This window comes from Equus asinus, chromosome 25 (assembly GCF_041296235.1).
Source record: "Equus asinus isolate D_3611 breed Donkey chromosome 25, EquAss-T2T_v2, whole genome shotgun sequence".
Lineage (NCBI taxonomy): Eukaryota > Metazoa > Chordata > Mammalia > Perissodactyla > Equidae > Equus > Equus asinus.
The window spans coordinates 48242133-48262116 of record NC_091814.1 but is presented as its reverse complement, the minus strand read 5'-3'; the positions used below and the strand labels follow the sequence as shown (position 1 = coordinate 48262116).

The window sequence follows — 19984 nt, the reverse complement described above, 5'->3', positions numbered from 1 at the left end:
ATTAATCCAGTATTACTGCAGCATTAGGAGGTGAGGCTAAAACATGGGCTAATATGGATCTCTTGAGGGTCTGAATGACATAAGGACTTTAAACTTACCCTTAGGTGAAAAGGAGGCTTAGAAAGGTTTTAGAGGGAAGTGACAGCATGGTTGGGTCTATATTTTAAACAGAGAATTAGTGGCCATTTAGATAGTGGATTAGAACAGGCAAATCCCAAGAGTGAGAGCAGTTTGGAGGTTCTTGCTCACTCCCAGTGAATGCTTTTCCTAAAATTCAAGAAATACAAGTTTTTAACTCTGTGTAAATATTCTAATTGAATATATAATTTTATAGTTCCCATAATTTAATAGATTTTTGTTGTTCCTTTTTTCCTCTGTGTTTAAGTAAACCAGAGTGTAAGGCCATAAAGAATTATCTTTTATTAAAGAGATTTATCTAGCAACCAGTCTGAATTTTCCCAGTGATTGTCTAGTTTCTTCAGTGGCCGCTGTGTTTTGGTCCTGTAGGTTGGCCTGGCAGTGGTGAATGGACAGCTCATGGCTGTAGGAGGTTTTGATGGCACAACATACTTGAAGACCATTGAAGTTTTTGATCCTGATGCCAACACATGGAGGTAACCTTTAAGCTGTGTTGCAAATCAACTCACTGCTGACTTAAAAAATCATGGGCTTGAGATAGCCCATGACCGTCAAAATCAGGATGGTCGTACGTTGAATGACCTCTTGCAGTACTTTGAAGAGGGCTTCAAGTTATCCATATTTGATAGCTTCTTTTGACTCCATTGCTCTGAAGTGGCTGACATCTTACAAAATTCTTCTCTTTAGTAACTCTCCTATAATTAGAGATGGCAAAAACAAAACAAAAAAATCTCCTTTCTAGCCCCATCATGTTCAGTTGAGGAAACTAAGGCACTGAGAAATAAAATTAGTTGCCTGAGCAGGTGAGTGACAGTTAGAACTGGAGTCTAGATCTTTGGCTGTCAATCTGTCAGTGCAGTTTTTTTGGTGTTCTTGTGGGCAGCTTGATGCCCAGGAAAAACAAATTGCAGTTGCTTTTTTAAAAATAATATTTTTCTCATTTTAAAACCAATTTTTTTCCTTGAGCTTTTAAAATCTACTTAAATATATTATTATTCTACTTTAAAATGTAGTAAATTTTCACAGTTACGTTTAGGGAGGAGGCTACATCTTATTTAAGAGAGTTTAACCATGTTAAACTATATTAATAAGTTTAATTTTACCTAGCTTTTAAATTCTTAGTTGTCTAACAAATCCTTCCTAAGTACTTAAGTAGTTCTCATAAATTCACATAAATCAGGTGACCCTTGCATTTATTTTAAATATTCAAAAACTTTTACAAATTTAGCAAAATTCTCTTAAACTTAACTTAAAATCATAAGTCTAAATTTTTACTCAATCACACATTTTATACTTGATTCACAAAACTAATCTGATAGATGCTTTAATATGCCAAATTCTCTTAAACATGACAAGAACTTAAAATGACAAATATATAGTTAATTATCAAACAATATAAAATATTAATATTATAGGTTTGAAGTACTTCATACCTATTCTTAGACATTCTGAAAGAATTTCCTCATGACCATGAAAGATAAGCTGAGGTTTGTTTTATAGTCACTATTCCAAAAGGAGCAGTCTCGTAGTCCATTCCTGCTGCATTCTAAGTATACATTTTCTAATTTTGAGCTTATAACTACTCACCCAGATTTCTTCATCAGTCTATAAGATTTAGCTAATGAATTTGCCGAGTTCTTTTTATAGTCTTCATCTTTGGGAAGCCACACTTTCACAGAGATTTAAATGACATTCTTTGGATTCTGCATATCTCTCATGGCTCACTGGTCACAATGCTAAAGTCAGACTAATGACACTGCAGCACTTATCACTTCTACATCACATTTTCGCAACTTTGTTCATTAAGTAAAGATTTACTGAGTGTTCTAGACCCTGAGGATACAAAAATGAACAAAGCAAAATGCCCTGGCTTCTTGGAGCTGACACGATAGTGAAGGAGACACACAGTGCCATCCCAGGGAGTAGTATGGCGAATAGCGAAGGAAGGGAAGGGGGTCCAAGGAGGAAGATGCATTTGAGAAGGTGGCCACGGAAGGCCTCACTGAAAAGGTAACATTTTAGCAAAACTTGATAGACGTAAGGGAGAGAGAATGGCAGGTTTAATGAATAGGAGCCTCCCACTTGCAGAATATTTTCTTCCATTTACAGCTTTCTATTTTTAGTGGGAATTTTAAGAAAGCATCATTTGGGAAAACAGCTAAATTTACTTCTGCCACTTAGTCACTATGATCCTATGTAAGGATTTGTTTCTCAGTTATTGTCACTAAATAGAATTAGTAATATATAACCAAGTAATATTAATGAAATTCTTAAGGATCATCTGTTGAGAGATTATTGTCTAAATTTTTGTAGTTATATATCCCAAACTTAAAACCGATTTTACCTTATAGCTGACAGAGGATCTAATATTCTTTTTCATGGAAATCCTCAATTTTGAAGATGATCTTGTTCACATATCACAAACTAGATGCTGACTTTATTTACTCATGTCCAGTTTTGTTCCGTAAAGGGTTTGAGGAGGCTTATAAGAGTACATATAAGACAAAAGGATAAAAATAAATAATTGATGAAGTTTAAGCAAAGGGAAAATGTGGGTGAGAAAATACTATAGCCAGGGTCAAAATTAGACACAAAAATGTAGATTCTATATGATAGTTAGTCTAGGTGTAAAGTTATAAAGTTATGATGCAAAAAGTGGTTATAACACTCTCTTATTCTTAAAACAGTATCCTGTAAGTGAGAATATTTCAGCCAATGTCTGAAATAATTCTTCTCGCCAGTGCTCACTTCCAACTCCTAATCTTTGGAAGAGATGTATGAAGCTAAAAATATTAGTTGTGATATGAACCATAGAAACGTGTTTTATTTAACGTCTTCGTTATGAAAGAAACAGTGCTTTTTCCAGTTAGAAATCTGATTTTGTTTCTTTCTTCACAGGTTATATGGCGGGATGAATTACCGTCGGCTAGGGGGTGGCGTGGGAGTTATTAAAATGACACATTGTGAATCCCACATATGGTGAACATCTGGAAGACAGTCCTGTACATGCTCGTCTGTATTCTGAAGAGCTTTGACTTTGGAGCTTTGTACAGCTCGAGAAAACATTAGAACAAATTTTATTCTTTGCTGGTGCCTCAACATATGGAAATACAAATACAATGAAAGTACTCACCTGCAAGATGCCACCTTTGCACAATAATTTTCAATTCTGTGCAGAAGAATATTTATTTTTGGTTTTAATTTATCATGGATTTTTTGTTGGCGTTTTTGTTTTGTTTTGTTTTTTTCAGATTTAGCCTTCCTCCCACCAAAAAAGAAAAAAAGGAAAGAAAAGAAAAAAAAGACAAAAATTCCAAGCAGCAAAACTTTATTTTTAAGATATTATGTTTGAAAATACTAATAAGGGGAGAAGGGCTATATATGATCTAGATGTTATTTCTAGGCACTCCATCCACAAGACTCCACTACTTACAAGGACTGCCAGTGACAAAGATAGGTATGCAAAGTATATTAGTTAGCCTTCATTCTTGCACTAAGCACAGGAAGACTTGAAAATCTAAAAAAGAAAAAAAAAATCTCATTTAAAAGACTTTAAATAGTACAGTTCAAAAGGAATATTAAATCAATAAAACCAGGACTCAGACACTAAAGTTTTCATCAGTGAAAGGTCACATCTTGTTTCCTTTCATATGAACTTGTTTTCCACTACATTTAAAGTCTTTTTTATATAATATTTTCATAGAGTTTCTGCTAGATCTGGAGCTCTGCTCAGTGCCTCTATAAAAACAGTGTACGATTCTCATATACTGTCTTGAGAAACCCCCAATAGAATCATGTGCAACTCTGCAAGAGTTTTGGCTCTAAAACATTACTGACTGAGGCAATTTTCCTTCCTATTTCCTTATTGCTACTAAGGAGCAGCAGGGAGAACTGTCCTCTCCCCAGCAGGGAATGCTGTTGTGCAATTGACACCTGATGCTCAGGCTGCTGAAGCTGAGGCTTACCTGTAATCATGGCCTGGAGGGAAGGAATTCTTCAGTTCATGTAATAGTACATGCTAATAAGCGTAAAACCAACTGAGGCATTGTATTAATAATATCTTGGTTCTTTTATACAAACTATATATCATTATCCTCATTCTTTAAAGTCACTGTTACTACTTCTCTCAAATTGCACTTTCTGGTGAAAAGTTAAAATTTTTAAGGAAAAAAATGATAAAAATTTCAGTGGTTAAAGCTTTTTTGTCATTGTGTTCATAGACCAATTTTTTTCAATGTATTTTTCAGGAAAATCTTTGAATTAAGACTTTAACTAAACCAAAAGGAATAACCTTCTCCTTCCCCCCGCCACCCCACTACAAAAATGTTTGGCAACTTTTGTGTTTACATTTAAAGATCATTTGCACCTTTATGAGGAAAAAAAATAAGTATTTGGTAAACAGTTGTTTACATGTATCATTTATGCTTTTTTCTAGCATGTATAACTTTTTTAAATAAAGGTAGTATTTACCATAAAAAATTTTGGTTAATGCTTTTTAATGCTTGTATCTTTGCTATTTAGTTTAGATTTTATGTTTCTATATCATTTATATTTTCTTAATGTAAAATTTTAAGTACTTTCAGTCTGAAGGAATAAAAGGATCGCCAGCTAGAATTATGAATTTTTGTTATATATTTTATTTACTTTTTATTTTTTGGCTGAGGAACATTCGCCCTGAGCCAACATCAGCTGCCAATCTTCCTGTTTTTGTATGTGAGCCACCACCACAGCATGGCCACTGACAGATGAGTAGTATAGGTCCACGACCAGGAACCAAACCCAAGCCACCAAAGCGGAGCACTCTAAACTTAACCACTAGGCCACTGGGGCTGGCCCTATATGTTTTATATAATCGTATTATATTACCTAACCTCTAAACTTATTTTCTGGTGTAGGACTTAGAATCATACAATTTTGAGCTGGAAGGACTCTTAACAATCATCTGGTCCATTTATTTCTCTGCCCCAAGACTGAAAACTAAGGAAGTCCTGCCTAAGAGTATATTTCAATAACAGAACCAACGTTAGAAATCAGTTCCCCAAACCCCTCTACCATTTTTCTTTCTCTACCACACTGCCACTGCAGGCCTACCTGAAACACGGCTTGGAACTAAATATGCAAAATAGACCTTAATTTTAAGTAAGTCTAGTGCACAATATTGAAAAGGTATAAAAATTTTTCTGAGATCCTTACAGGACTGCATCATTAACAGTCCATCTTCAAGGCAAAATCACATATTTCCCAAGACCTACTATTGCAATATATTTGAAGATAGGAGAGGAATGATAACAAGAACAAAATTCTAGTGATGAGACGCTCCATAAGTGGGGAAATCCCCAGTGGGAACAGTTCATGTGGCAGTGATTCTAGAGTAGAGACCAGGAACTACAGCACTGGCCAAGATGTTCGTTGGAGCCTAAAGGGTGTTTTTTTTCCTTCCACTGAAGGTGCTCTGGGTTTGTTATTGAATGAAATGTACCTATTCTATAAAAGACATTGTAGTAAAATAGAATATTTATTAACTTATTTGCATAGTGATTTCCACAACTCCATGAAGTGAGCTTGGAGTTGGGTTGGGTTGACAGTCATCTTCGTTTTATAAATAAGTAAATTGAAGCTTAGAAAAGTTAAAATGACATTGTAGAAGCTGAACCTCAAACCCACATCCCCTGATTCCAAATCTATTATTCTCTATACTTCTCTCCACATTCCCGAGTTTGATCTGACTGTTTCCCAGTTTTGTATTGCAACATTTCACCTGCAAACATCTACACACAAAGACAACTTCTTGACAGCTATGAAATAGAAGAGGTCCCTCCTGAACAATATGTGAGTGAGAATGGGGAAAAAGCCTTTCAAACTTTATGTTAACCTAGGAAACATATGGGAAAAGGAAAAAGAAGGGATGAGGAAAGAAATACAGGAGAGAAAGAAGAAGCAAAAGGCAAAAACAACCCAGTAAATCGGAGCATTAATGCCTAGTTGTCTAAGTAGTTCTGACAACTGGCTCTGTGAATTGCTCTGAGGTCTCTGTTCTGGAAGTGATCAACAAGAATAGTTCCTAGAAATGGCAAAACTCTTCAACTGGAGTTGTCTTAAGCGTCCTTGACAATAGTGATCTTTCAGCTATTTAGCCACTTGAAGTTAGGAACTTAGATTCTTTAAAATGTGAAAAAGATGGATGGTATTTATTGTACTAACATTAAATATCTGTGGTTATTCCAATAACAGCAAGCTACTAATACCCCTATCCTAGAAAATTAGAATATTTCTTTAAAAGAGTCTGAATTCCTAGGAAAAGAGGACACATATCTTCAGTGTGAATTTAGATCAATGAACATTTGGACTGCTATGAAATAGGAACAGTCCCTGCCTTCAAAAAGCTCAGTTTCAAGCCTGAGTTTGATTAAGCCTCTAGATTAGTGGTTCTCAAAATGTGGTCTATGGACCCCTGATGTCCCCAAGATTCTTTCAGGGTATCCATGAGTCAAAGCTATTTTCTTAGTAATACTAAGAAGGTTTTTGCCTTTTTTACTGTGGTGACATTTACACTGGTGGTGCAAAAGCAATGTTGATAAAACTGGTAGTGCTCTAGCACAAATCAAGGCAGTGGCACCAAACTGTACTACTAGTTGTAGCAGTCACCACCACATACTCACAGTTTAAAAAAAAAAAAAAGGCCAATTTCATTTAAGAGTGTCCTTGATGAAGTAATAAAAATAATTTTACTAAATCTCAACCCTTAGATATATAGAATATTTCTGCTATATACCAAAGTACAGTGATTGTCACAAGAAAAATCTTGTGTGATTGTTTTGAGTTGCAAGCTGAACTAGTCACATTTTGAAAGAATGACTGACAAACTAAGGTTATTCATGCTTGGTTGTTTAGTGAATATTTTCTTAAAAATAAACAAAGCGAGGCTACCACTTCAGGGGAAACAACCGACAGCATATTTTGTCAGTGATAAAATTCAAGATTTCAAGAGGAAATTAGAATTTTGGGAAAGTTTGTGGACCACTGTGATAGTTAATTCCATGTGTCAGTTTGACTAGGCTAAGGGATGCCAAGCTGGCTGGTAAAACATTATATCTGGGTGTGCCTGTGAGGGTGTTTCTGGACGAGATTAGCATTTGAATCAGCAAACTGAGTAGAGATCCACCCTCCCCAACATGGGTGGGCATCATCCAATCCATTGGGGGCCAAATGGAGTAAGAAGGCAAAACAAGGGCAAATTCTCTCTCCCTTCTTCAACTGGGACTTCCACCTTTTCCTGCCTTTGGACATCAGAGCTCCCGGTTGTCAGGCTTTTGGGCCCTGGGACTTACACCAGCAGCCCCGGACAGGTTTTCAGGCCTTTGGACTTTGCTTTCCCGGTTCTCCAGCTTGCAGAGGCAGATTGTGGGACTTCCACACAGAACTGCTTGAGCCAGTTCCTATAATAAATCTATGTGGGTGATGACTGGTAAATGAGCGAGAGATAAATGATAGATAGATGCTATTGGTTCTGTTTCTCTGGAGAACCCTGACTAATACAACCTCAATGAGCTTGTCAGCTTCCCAAACTTAGAGACTTTTCTGATGAGATTGGTGATGACATTGATGAATGGGACTTTTTTTATGCAGTATTTATAAAGAAACGGGACAACATATGGAAGATCTGCATAATTCATGGAACCAGTTTTTCTAAATGACAGGTGCATGTGTGAAAGATCCATTCAAAGTGCAAGATAGACTATGGATTTAAGGGAACAGTATGAAAGGGCCATTGATAAGGTTTCAGATTTCAACAGTCACTTGTCAAGTTTTAGTGTAGTATCAAAGAAGAATACCTGTAATAGACAGAAAGGATTATTAAAATACTCCTCCCTCTTCCAATTTCATATTCATGTGAGCCATATTTTCTTCTTATACTTCAACCAAAATAACATTGCAAAAGATTGAATACAGAAGCAGATATGAGAACCCAATTACCTGCTATTAAGCCAGAAATTACAAGCAGATGCAAAAATGTGAAAGAGTGTAACTCATCCCTAATTGTTTGTTTTTGTTTTTGAAAAAATGGTTTTTATTTTTGAAAATGTTATTTATGTTGACATGTAATAGATTTATTATTTTTGATGTGCCAATAAGTATTTTTTAAATTTCTCAGTTTTAATTTCTAATACAGAAATGTCAACAGATATAATCCACATAAAGAAAAGCTCTTTAGGGGCCAGCCCCATGGCCGAGTGGTTAAGTTCACACACTCCACTTCAGCAGGCCGGGGTTTTGCCGGTTTGGATCCTGGGTGTGGACCTAGCACCACTCGTCAAGCCATGCTGAAGTGGCATCCCACATAGCACAACCAGAAGGACCTACAACTAGAATATACAACTGTGTACTGGGGGGCTTTGGGGTGAAGAAGAAGAAGAAGAAAAAAGATTGGCAACAGATGTTAGCTCAGGTGCCAATCTTTAAAAAAAAAAAAAAAGAAAGCTGAAAAAAGAAAAGAAAAGCTCTTCGGAGTCCTCAGTAGTTTTTGAGACTGTAAAGGAATCTTGAGGCAAAAAAATTTGAGAAACACTGCTCTAAATCTTCTAGTTTACAGGAAATACAGGGAACAGAGAAATGTGTTAACCTCACAGGGATTCAATGAGCAAAATCCAGGATAGAGGGAACCTTATAGACAACTCAGTTTTCCCAACAAATGAATTGCAAGGGAAAAAAAAGAGTAGGGAGTGGGGAGCTGATAGGTAAAAAGGAACTTAAGACTCCTATCAATGAAATGCAGTGTGCAAATCTTATTTGAATCCTCTCTCAAGCAAATCAACTATAAAAAATTTTGAGGCAATCAAGGAAATTTTATCTCTAACTGGATATTTGATATTAAGGAACTAGTGCAAAATTTTTAGTAAATTTTTTGTGGTTATGTTTTTTAGAGTCCTTTTAGAGATGCATGTAAAATATTTGTGGGTTAAATAATTTGGAGATTTGGGGAGGCAGGAAGAAGGGTGGGAATATAGATGAAATAATAGGGCCAAGAAGTGACCATTGTTTAAACTGGGTTATGAATACTGTGGCCATTTATTATAATATTCTATTTTTTGTACGTTTAAAATTTTTCGTTAAAAAAACAAGCTTCAGGTAATAAGTGAGGCAAGTAATTTTAAAAATAACACAGTGCAATATAAAACATGTGATGATCAAATTATTTGTGTAGCCCAGCAGAAGTGATTCAATAGTCTGGCCTGATGTGGATTGGAAAACTGATAGAAAAGAAGTTACTCCAGAGAAAAATTTGCAAGACAGTGAGTTTTTCCAAATAGACAAGAGTGGGAAGGACATTCCAAACAGAGAGAGCAGCATGTGCAGAATATGCAGAATAAAGACAATGAGACAGCATGGAGTGTTTAGGGAAACTGAAGCAGTTTGGTTTATCAGGAGAATAAAGTACGAAAAGGTAAGTGTCAGAAATAAGACAGGAGAAGCAGGTGCATGTGGGTACCAGCGCCATAGACCTCATGTGGCAAGTTTCTTTCTTTTTTTTTTTTTTTATTTTTTTTTATTTTTTTTTCCTTTTTCTCCCCAAAGCCCCCCAGTACATAGTTGTATATTCTTCGTTGTGGGTCCTTCTAGTTGTGGCATGTGAGACGCTGCCTCAGCGTGGTCTGATGAGCAGTGCCATGTCCGCGCCGAGGATTCGAACCAACGAAACACTGGGCCGCCTGCAGCGGAGCGCGCGAACTTAACCACTCGGCCACGGGGCCAGCCCCGGCAAGTTTCTTTCTGATGTTTATTCCCATAAGTCTTTTTTCTGTGTGGGTGTAGTGGCTCCAAGATGGCCCCCAGTGATCCCTCCCTTCTGGTATTCTCACCCTGTGTGATCCCCTCCTGCATTGCTCCGGGGTTGGTCTGGTCTGTGTGTCTAATTGCATGCTGCAAAAGTGATGGTATGTCACTTCCAAATTAGGTTATAAAAGGCTCAGTTTTCATCTTGAGTGTCTCACTGTCCCTTTCATCTCTCACTTTGGGAGAAGCAAATACATGAAAAAAGAAACAATATAACAAACCCATGAATGCCCATGTACCCACCATCCAGCTTCAAAAATTATCAATACTTTGCTAATCTTCTTTTATCTATTCCCTCCCACTCTCACTTCTCCTCCCCACCACTGGAGTATTTCAAAGCAAATCCCAGGCATCATGTTATTTCACTCACACTTGAATATTTAATTTTAATAGATAAAGTCTAACTATAAAAATCTTATCACGCTTGACAAAATTAACAATTCCTTAACATCATCTAATACCCACTTCATATTAAAATTTCCCTAATTATCATTTTATTTGTTTACAGTTCTACCTTTGGAGTTTTCTTCTTTTTTCCTGTCCTTTCTTTTACTCTTTTGGTCAAATTTCTTTTTCATTCCTTTGCTCTATCATTTTGGAAATTCTTCTATAATCTCTGTAGTCTATTCTGTGTGTGTGTGTGTGTATCCCCCATTGTAATAGATGTTCTTAAATCTGTATTTCTCTATTAACATTCAAATTAAATAACTTTTAGAAAGACTTCATAAGTGTTCTATTGCCTCTATCCAGTATACATCCATCATAAAGGACCCCCTCAATCTTCCACCTAATGGTTTTAAAGGATATTAATGACCAATGCTTCAATCCACTATTTCCGTAGGAGTTAGAAACTGATGCCTTTTCTATCATTCCTTTTGCTTTTATTAGCTGAAATGAATCTATAAAGAAAAACTCCCTAACCAACTGTTGAATATAATTTATAGTAGAAAGACAGAAGAAAATGTTTTGTTCTTCCCTCTAATTTACCAATTTTCATAATTTGGTTCCATAACAACCTCCAAAAGCAACTCATGAGTTTCTAGAATTTTGTTTATTATCAGTATGAGCTCATAAATTTTTATATAATCAATCAGTTGCAATCATTTTTCCTTTGGAATTTGAATTGTCTCATCTTTGGCAAGCAGGAGCCCCTTCATATCAGCTCCTATTCTTGTGACATGACTTTTGATAGTTGTCTTGCTTTCTGGTATATAGGAGATACTCTCCTTAGACATATCTTGTCCTATCTGAAATCAGCCTTTCTGCAAGAAGTTCTAGCTCCTGTTAGTGAGAAATACTTAGAGACCACAATCTGAGTATTAGTGATACTCACTGCTAACAGATTTTCAGGCGTCAAGGCATCTCCAGTAGACAAAGTTGGAAATATTAGTTTCAATTCAGAATGTTTTAAAATTTTTCTTGAGATTTCTTCTTTGACCCATGTGGTATTTAGAAGTGTGTTGTTTAATCTCCGTGTATTTGGGGATTTTCCAGTTTTCTTTCTGTTACTGATTTCTAGTTTAATTCCACTGTGGTCTGAGAGGAGACATTGTATGACTTCTATTATTTTAAATTTGTTAATGTGTGTTTTATGGCCCAGAATGTGGTCTATCTTCTAAAAGTTCCATGTGAGCTTGAGGAGATTATGTATTCTGCTGTTGTTGGCTGAAGTAGTCTGTAGATGTCCATTATATCCAGTTGATTGATGATGCTGAGTTCAACTGCATCTTTACTGATTTTGTGCTTGCTTGTCCTGTCCATTTCTGATAAAGGGACATTGAAGTCTCCAACTATGACGGTGGATTCATCTATTTCTCTTTGTAATTCTGTTAGCTTTTGCCTCATATGGTTTCACACTCTGTTGTTAGCTGCATACATGTGAAGGATTGTTTTGTCTTTTTGCAAACTTGACCCCTTTATCATTATGTAATGCCCTTCTTAATCCCTGACAAATTTCCTTGCTTTGAAGTCTGCTCTGCCTGAAGTTAACATAGATACTCCCGCTTCCTTTTGATTTGTATTTGCACAGCACGTTTCCCACCATCCATTTACTTTTAATCTATATGTGTTTTTATATTTAAAATGGGTTTCTTGTAGACAATATATAATTAGGTCTTGGGGGTTTTTTGGGTTTGTTTTGTTTTCATGTCTCTTTATTTTAGTACTTTTTATTTTACCTTTTTATTATTTTATTGAGGTCACAATAGTTTATAACACTGTGAAATTTCAATTGTACCTTATTATTTGTCAGTCACCATATATATGTGCCTCTTTTACCCCTTATGTGCCCCAACACCCTTCCCCTCTGGTAACCACTAATCTGTTCTCTTTATCCATGTGTTTATCTTCCACATATGAATGAAATCATAGGGTGTTTGTCTTTCTCTGTCTGGCTTATTTCACTTAACAGAGTATCCTCAAAGTCCATCCATGTTTTTGAAAATGGGATGATTTTGTCTTTTTTTATGGCTGAGTAGTGTTCCATTGTATATACACACCACATCTTCTTTATCCATTCATCAGTCGATGGGCACTTGGGTTGCTTCCGTGTCTTGGCTATTGTGAATCATGCTGTGATGAACATAGGGGTGCATAAGCCTCCTTGAATTGTTGATTTCAGGTTCTTTCAGTAAATATCCAGTAGTGGGATAGCTAGGTCTTATGGTATTTCTATTTTTAATTTTTTGAGGAATCTCCATAGAGACTACACCAGTTTGCATTCCCACCAGTGTATAAGTGTATAAGCATTCCCTTTTCGTCACATCCTCTCCAACATCTGTTATTTTTTGTTTTGGTTATTTTAGCCATTCTAACAAATGTAAGTTATCTCATTGTAGTTTTGATTTGCATTTCCCTTATGATTAGTGGTGTTGAACATCTTTTCATGTGCCTATTGGCCATCTGTATATCTTCTTTGGAAAAATGTCTGTTCATATCCTCTGACCATTTTTTGATTGGGTTGTTTGTTGTTGAGTTGTGTGAGTTTTTTATACATTTTGGAGATTAACCCATTGTTAGATATATGATTCCCAAATATTTTCTCCCACTTGGTAGGTTGTCTTTTTGTTGCGTTCCTGGTTTCCTTTGCCTTGCAGAAGCTCTTTAGTCTGATGTAGTCCCATTTGTTTATTTTTTCTTTTGTTTCCCTTGCCCAAGTAGACATGGTATTTGATAAGATGCTTCTAATACCAATGTCAAAAAGTGTACTGCATGTATTTTCTTCTAGGAGTTTTATGGTTTCACATCTTAACCTTCAAGTCTTTAATCCATTTAGAGTTAATTTTTGTGTATGGTGAAAGATAACGGTCTACTTTCATTCTTTTGCATGTGGCTGTCTAGTTTTCCCAACACCATTTATTGAAGAGACTTTCCTTTCTCTATTGTATGTTCTTGGCTCTTTTGTCAAAGAGTAGCTGTCCATAGATGTGTGGTTTTATTTCTGGGCTTTCAATTCTGTTCCATTGATCTGGGTGATATTTTTGTACCGGTATCATGCTGTTTTGATTACTATAGCTTTGTAGTATATTTTAAAGTCAGGGATTGTGATGTCTCCAGCTTTGTTTTTTTCTCAAGACTGCTTTAGCTATTTGGGATCTTTTGTTGCCCCATATGAATTTTAGGATTCTTTGTTCTATTTCCATGAAGAATGTCATTGGGATTCTGATTGGGATTGCATCGAATCTGTAGATTGCTTTGGGTAGTATGGACATTTTACCTATGTTTATTCTTCTAATCCATGGGTGTGGAATATCATTCCATTTCTTTATGTCATTATTGATTTCTTTCAATAATGTCTTATAGTTTTAATTGTATAGGTCTTTCACCTCCTTGGTTAAATTTATTCCTAGATATTTTATTCTTTTTGTTGCAATTGTAAATGGGATTGTATTCCTGAGTTCTCTCTCTGTTCGTTACTAGACTATAGAAATGTAACTGATGTTTGTAAGTTGATTTTGTACCCTCCAACTTTGCTGTTGTTGTTGATTATTTCTAATAGTTTTCTGATGGATTCCTCAGGGTTTTCTTTATATACAATCATGTCGTCTGCAAACAGTGAGAGTTTCACTTCTTCTTTGTAAATTTGGATACGTTTCAGTTCTTTTTCTTGCCTAATTGCTCTGGCCAAAACCTCCAGTACTGTGTTGAATAAGAGTGGTGAGAGTGGGCACCCTTGTCTTGTTCCTGTTCTCAGAGGAATTGCTTTCAGTTTTTCCCCATTAAGTATGATGTTGGCTGTGGGTTTGTGATATATGGTCATTATTATGTTGAGGTACTTTCCTTCTATACCCATTTTATGGAGAGTTTCTCTGTGTCTATTGAGATTATCATGTGGTTTTTATTCCTCATTTGTTAATGTGGTGTATTGCAGTGATTGATTTGCAGTACTTGGTTTGCTGACATGTTGTTGAGGATTTTCACATCTATGTTCATCAGCAATATTGGCTTGTAATTTTCCTTCTTTGTGTAGTCTTTGTCTGGCTTTGGTATCAGGGTGATGTTGGCCTCATAGAATGAATTAGAAAGTGTTCCATCTTCTTCAATTTTTTGGAATAGTTTGAGAAGGATAGGTATTAAATCTTTGAATGTTTGGTAGAATTCTTCCAAGAAGCCATCTGACTCTGGACTTTTATGTTTTGGTAGGTTTTTGATTACTGTTTCAATCTTTTTACTTCTGATTGCTCTATTCAGATTATCTATTTCTTCTTGATTCAGTTTTTGGAGGTTGTATGAGTCTTAAGAATTTATCCATTTCTTCTAGATTGTTCAATCTGTTCGCATATAGCTTTTTATATTATTCCCTTATAATCCTTTGTATTTCTGTGGTGTCTGTTGTAATTTCTCCTCTTTCATTTCTAATTTTATTTATTTGAGTCTTCTTTCTTTTTTTCTTAGTGATTCTGGCTAATGGTTTGTCAATTTTGTTTATCTTCTCAAAGAACCAGCTCTCAGTTTCATTAATCCTTTCTACTGTTTTTGGGTTTTTTTTTGGTTTCTATTTCATTTATTTCTCCTCTAATTTTTATTATTTCCATCCCTCTGCTGACCTTGAGCTTTGCTTGTTCTTTTTCTAGTTCTGTGAGATGGAGTTTAAGATTATTTCAGATTTTTCTCGTTTGTTAATGTGGGCCTGTATTGCTATGAATGTCCCTCCTAGGACCACTTTTGCTGCATCCCGTAAGAGTTGGTATGGTATATTTTCCTTTTCATTCATCTCCAGATATTTCTTATTTTTCTTTTAATTTCTTCTTCAATCCATTGTTTGTTCAGTAGCATGTTGTTTAGTCTCCACATATTCATCACATTCCCAGAACTTTTCTTGTAGTTGATTTCTGGTTTATGAAACCATATGTTTGGAAAAAATGATTGATATGATTTCAATATTCTTAAATTTACTGAGGCTTGTCGTTTTTCCCAACATATGGTCTATCCTTGAGAAAGTTCCATGTGCACTTGAGAAGGATGTGTATTCTGCTGTTTTCGATGGAGTAAGCCCATCTGGTCTTGTTTTTTGTTTAATTCCACTACTTTCTTGTTGACCTTCTGTCTGGATGATCTATCCATTGATGTAAGTGGAGTGTTAAGGTCCCTACTATTATTGTGTTGCTGTTAATTTCTCCCTTTATGTTTGTTAATAGTTGCTTTTTGTACTTTAGCGCTCCTGTGTTAGGTGCATATATATTTATAAGTCTAACATCCTCTTGGTGGAGTGTCCCTTTTGTCTTTATATACTGCCCCTCTTTGTTTCTCATTGACTTTTTTTATCTTGAAGTCTACTTTGTCTGATATAACTATGGCAACACCTGCTTTTTTTTGCTTGCCATTTGCTTTGAGTGTCATCTTCCAATCCTTCATTCTGAGCCTGTGTTTGTCTTTAGAACTGACATGTATTTCTGGGAGGCAGCATATTGTTGGGTCTTCTTTGCTAATCCATCCAGCCACTCTGTCTCTTTTGATTGGAGAATTCAATCCATTTACATTTAGAGTGATTATTGATATATGAGGGCTTAATACTGCCATTTTGTCACATTTTCCAGTTGTTTTGTATTTCCCTTGTTTCTTATCCTCCCTATTTCCAACTGCCAGTTCAGTTTGGTGTTTCTCTATGATGGTTTTCTCAGTTTTCTCTTTACTTATCATTTGTGTCTCTGTTCTGATTTTTTTTTTAGTGGTTACCATGAGGTTTGTATATAAGATCTTGTAGATGACATAGTCCATTTTCTGCTAGCTTCTTCTTTCCTTAAGTCTAAGCAGGTTCCATCCCGTTCCTCTTCCCTAAGTTATTATTGTCACCACTTATTCCATTTTGTGTTGTTTGTCATTAAAATGAAGTGATTATAGTTATTTTTCATGCTTACCTTCCCTTCATCTTTAATGTTATAATTGTTTCTAACATGTTCTGACAGAGAACTGCAATTTTCTGATTTTGTCTGTCTATTCATCTCCTTGCTCAACATTTTGTAAACCCTTTTTTTTTTTCAGGTATGAGGGGCTTCTTGATCATTTCTTGGGGTGGGGGGCATCTTGTGGTTGTGAAGTCCCTCAGCTTTTGTTTATCTGAGAAAGTTTTTATTTCTCCATTGTATCTGAAGGATATTTTCTCTGGACAGAGTATTCTTGGCTGAAAGTTTTTGTCTTTCAGAATTTTGAATATATCATTCCACTCTTTCCTAGCCTGTAAGGTTTCTGCTGAGATATCCACTGAAAGCCTATAGGGATTCCTTTATAGGTTATTTTCTTCTGTCTTGCTGTCCTTAATATTTTTTCTTTGTCATTGACTTTTGCCAGTTTTACTAATATATGCCTTGGAAAACTTCCTTTTACATTGATGTAATTAGGAGTTATATTAACTTCACTTACATGTAATTCCAGCTCCTTCTCCAGGTTTGGGAAGTTCTCAGGTATTATTTCCTTGAACAAGCTCTCTGCTCCTTTCTCCCTCCCTTCTCCCTCTAGAATGCCTATAATCCTTGTTTCCTTTCCTAATTGAGTCAAATATTTCTTGGAGAATTTCTTCATTTCTTTTCAGTCTCTCTCCTCCTCTGTCTGCAGCATTTCTATATTTCTATCCTCTAAATTATTGCTTCTGTCCTCCACAGTATGAGCTCTGTTGTTTGACTCCAGATTTTTCTTTATCCCATTCATTGTGTTTTCCAAGATTTCTGATTTATTTTAGCTTCGATCTCTTGTGAAGGATTCCCTCTGTTCATTAATTTTATTCGTGAGCTCGTTAAACTCTGAGTTTTCTTGTAACTTGTGTTTCCTTATGATAACTATTTTGAATTCTCTGTCAATTAGATTGTAAATTTCTGACTTCAGGGTTGATTTCTGGGTACTTGTCATTTTCCTTCTGGAGTGTTAACACACCTCTTCATGCTGTTTAATGGGGAGGGGACTTTTGCCATCGCATAGTGGTGGTATCTGGTTGCAGAAACCATCTGCCACGACTGGTGGGGGCAGGAGCTGTGTTTTCTGAGCCTTCTGCAATTCCTGGCAGATGTGCCTGTCCATTGGAAGCTGTGCCAACAGGGTCCATCTGTGTTTGCCCACTGGCCACTGCTGCTTTATACACATATATGCAGGTGCTCCAGTGGAAATCCCCTGCTCCAGCTGACTGGCTGAGCTGGTGCGCCAGGCAGGAGGGCAGAGAGGGGCACTTTCTTTTGCATGTGCAATCCTGTGTGCCTGCTCTGCACTCATCACTTGGGCTGCTCAGCTTTGTATAGACACCCCTGCGATTGCCTAGCCACCTTGGTGTGGAGCATTCCCACAGGCTGGGAGATAACTCTGAGAGCACAAGCATTCCTGCAGAGGACTGCCCCTTCTCTCAGGGTTGCAAGCCAGCTGCCTCCTGTACCCTCAACTGCTGCTGCTTGGGAGGGAGAGGAGATCCCCTTACCTCTTTCCACTGCCTCCCAGGAGTGTCCAGCACCCCCACCTTCAGTTGTATGGCTGTGTGGATCTCTCCAATGTCTATCATGTTGTGCAAATGTTCTCTATTGGTTTATGAATGTCCTTTTCATTGTATCTCAGGACTGAGACACTAAGGAAAGAGCTCACTCCTCAATGATGTTCACATCACTACTGAGTCTTGTTTTCTGATCCACTCTGACAATCTCTGTCTTTTAATTGGTGCATTTAGACCATCGATGTTCAAAGTGATTGATATAGCTGGATTAATATCTACCATATTTATTACTGTTTTCTTCATTGCCCTTGTTCTTTGTCCCTAGTTTTGTCTTCCACTCTTTTTATGCCTTTGTGCTTTTATTTGAACATTTTATGATTCCATTTTCTCTCTTATCTTATTAGTTATACTTCTTTTACTTTTTTAGTAGTTGCCCTAGCGTTTGCAATATACTTTTAGAGCTAATCCAAGCCCACTTTCAAATGACACTATACCTTATAATAGCAAAATAATCCTAACTCCTCCCTCCTGTCCCTTGTATCATTGCCGTCATTCATTTCACTTATATATAAGCATATGTAAACATATGGCATATACACAGGCATACATAATTAAGTTTCTTGTTTTTATTTTGAAGAAACTGTTATGTTATATAAATTATACATTTATTATAATAAATAAGAAAATAGTTTTTATTTTACCTTCACTTATTCCGTCTTTGATGCTCTTCCCTGCTTTACATAGATCCAAGTTTCTGACCTATATTATTTTCATTCTCTCTAAATAACTTCTTTTAACATTTCTTGCAAGGCAGGTTTACTGGCAACAAATTCTCTCAATTTTTCTTTGTCCAAGAAAGTCTGCATCTCCTTCACTTTTGAAGGATAATTGCTCAGGGTACAGAATTCTAGGTTGGTGGCTTTTTTTCTTAACATTTTATTTCCCTCCACTCTCGACTTGCTTGCATGGCTTCTGAGCAGACATCAGGTGTAATTCTTATCCTTGTTCCTCTATGAGTAAGGTGTTTTCTTGCCTCTGACTTTTGGATTTTTTATCTTTGATTTTCTGTAGTTTGAAAATGATATACCTATCTGTAGTTTTTCTTGCATTTATCCTGCTTGGTGTTCTCTGAGCTTCCTGGATCTGTGGTTTGGTGTCTGGCATTAATTTGGGGAAATTCTCAGTCATCGTTTCAAATATTTCTTCTGTTCCTCTCTCTCTCCTTCTGATATTCCCATTATTTGTATAGTGTACATTACACCTTTTGTAGTTGTCCCACAGTCCTTAGATATTCTGTTTTCAGTCTCTGTTCTCTTTGCCTTTTAAGGACTCTATTGATAGATCTTCTAGGTCAGAGATTCCTTCCTCACCCGTGTCCCATCTACTAATAAGCCCATCATCGACATTCTTCATTTCTGTTACAATGTTTTTTGTCTCTAGCATTTCTTTTTGGTTCTTTCTTGGGATTTCTCTCTCTCTGCTTACATCGGCCATCTGTTCTTGCAGGCTGTCTACTGTATGCATTGGATCTCTTAGCATATTAATCATAGTCGTAAATTCCCAGTCTGATAATCCCAACATCTTCCAGGTCTGGTTCTGATGCTTGCTCTGTCCCTTTAAATTGTGTTTCTGTCTTTGGTAAGGCTTGTAATTTTTTCTTGATAGCCGGACATGATGAACCAGGTAAAAGGAACCGCTATACATAGACCTTTAACAATGAAGTGGTAAGGTATGGAGAGAGGGGAAGTGTTCTATAGTCTTGTGATTAGGTCTCAGCCTTTTAGTAAGCATATGCCGCTGGACTGTGAACTTCACAAGAATTTCTCAGTTTTCTTCTCTCCTCTTAGGTGGAACAGGATGGCTCGACTGGGCTAGTGTTTGCTATTTCCCTTTCCCCAGGTTAGTAAGGCTCTGGTTAACTAGTCTCCCCTGAAGGAGGCCTTGTTAAGGACTGAGTACTCTGACATAATTCAAAATGGTTCTTTTTTCCCTCCCCTATACAAGCACAGGAGATTTTTCTCTAATATTTTCTGTGGGAACTTGGTTGAGTTCCTGGAGGTAAATCTCACAATATAGTGGGGGCCCCCCACGACTCAGTCCCCCTGGAGT

The 19984-nt window shown here is 36.5% G+C and overlaps 1 protein-coding gene across 2 annotated transcripts in view; it reads left to right on the top strand.

The window, feature by feature from the left end:
* Positions 1–3510, top strand: part of KLHL20 (kelch like family member 20) — a 54947-nt gene extending 51437 nt beyond the window's left edge. For both annotated transcript variants that reach the window (XM_014852885.3, XM_014852886.3), the window contains 2 exons: positions 508–614; positions 3037–3510. In XM_014852885.3, the coding sequence (XP_014708371.1) occupies positions 508–614; positions 3037–3121 (192 nt within the window). In that variant the 3' untranslated portion in view covers positions 3122–3510. The remainder of the gene's footprint in view (positions 1–507; positions 615–3036) is intronic.
* Positions 3511–19984: the final 16474 nt, after the last annotated feature.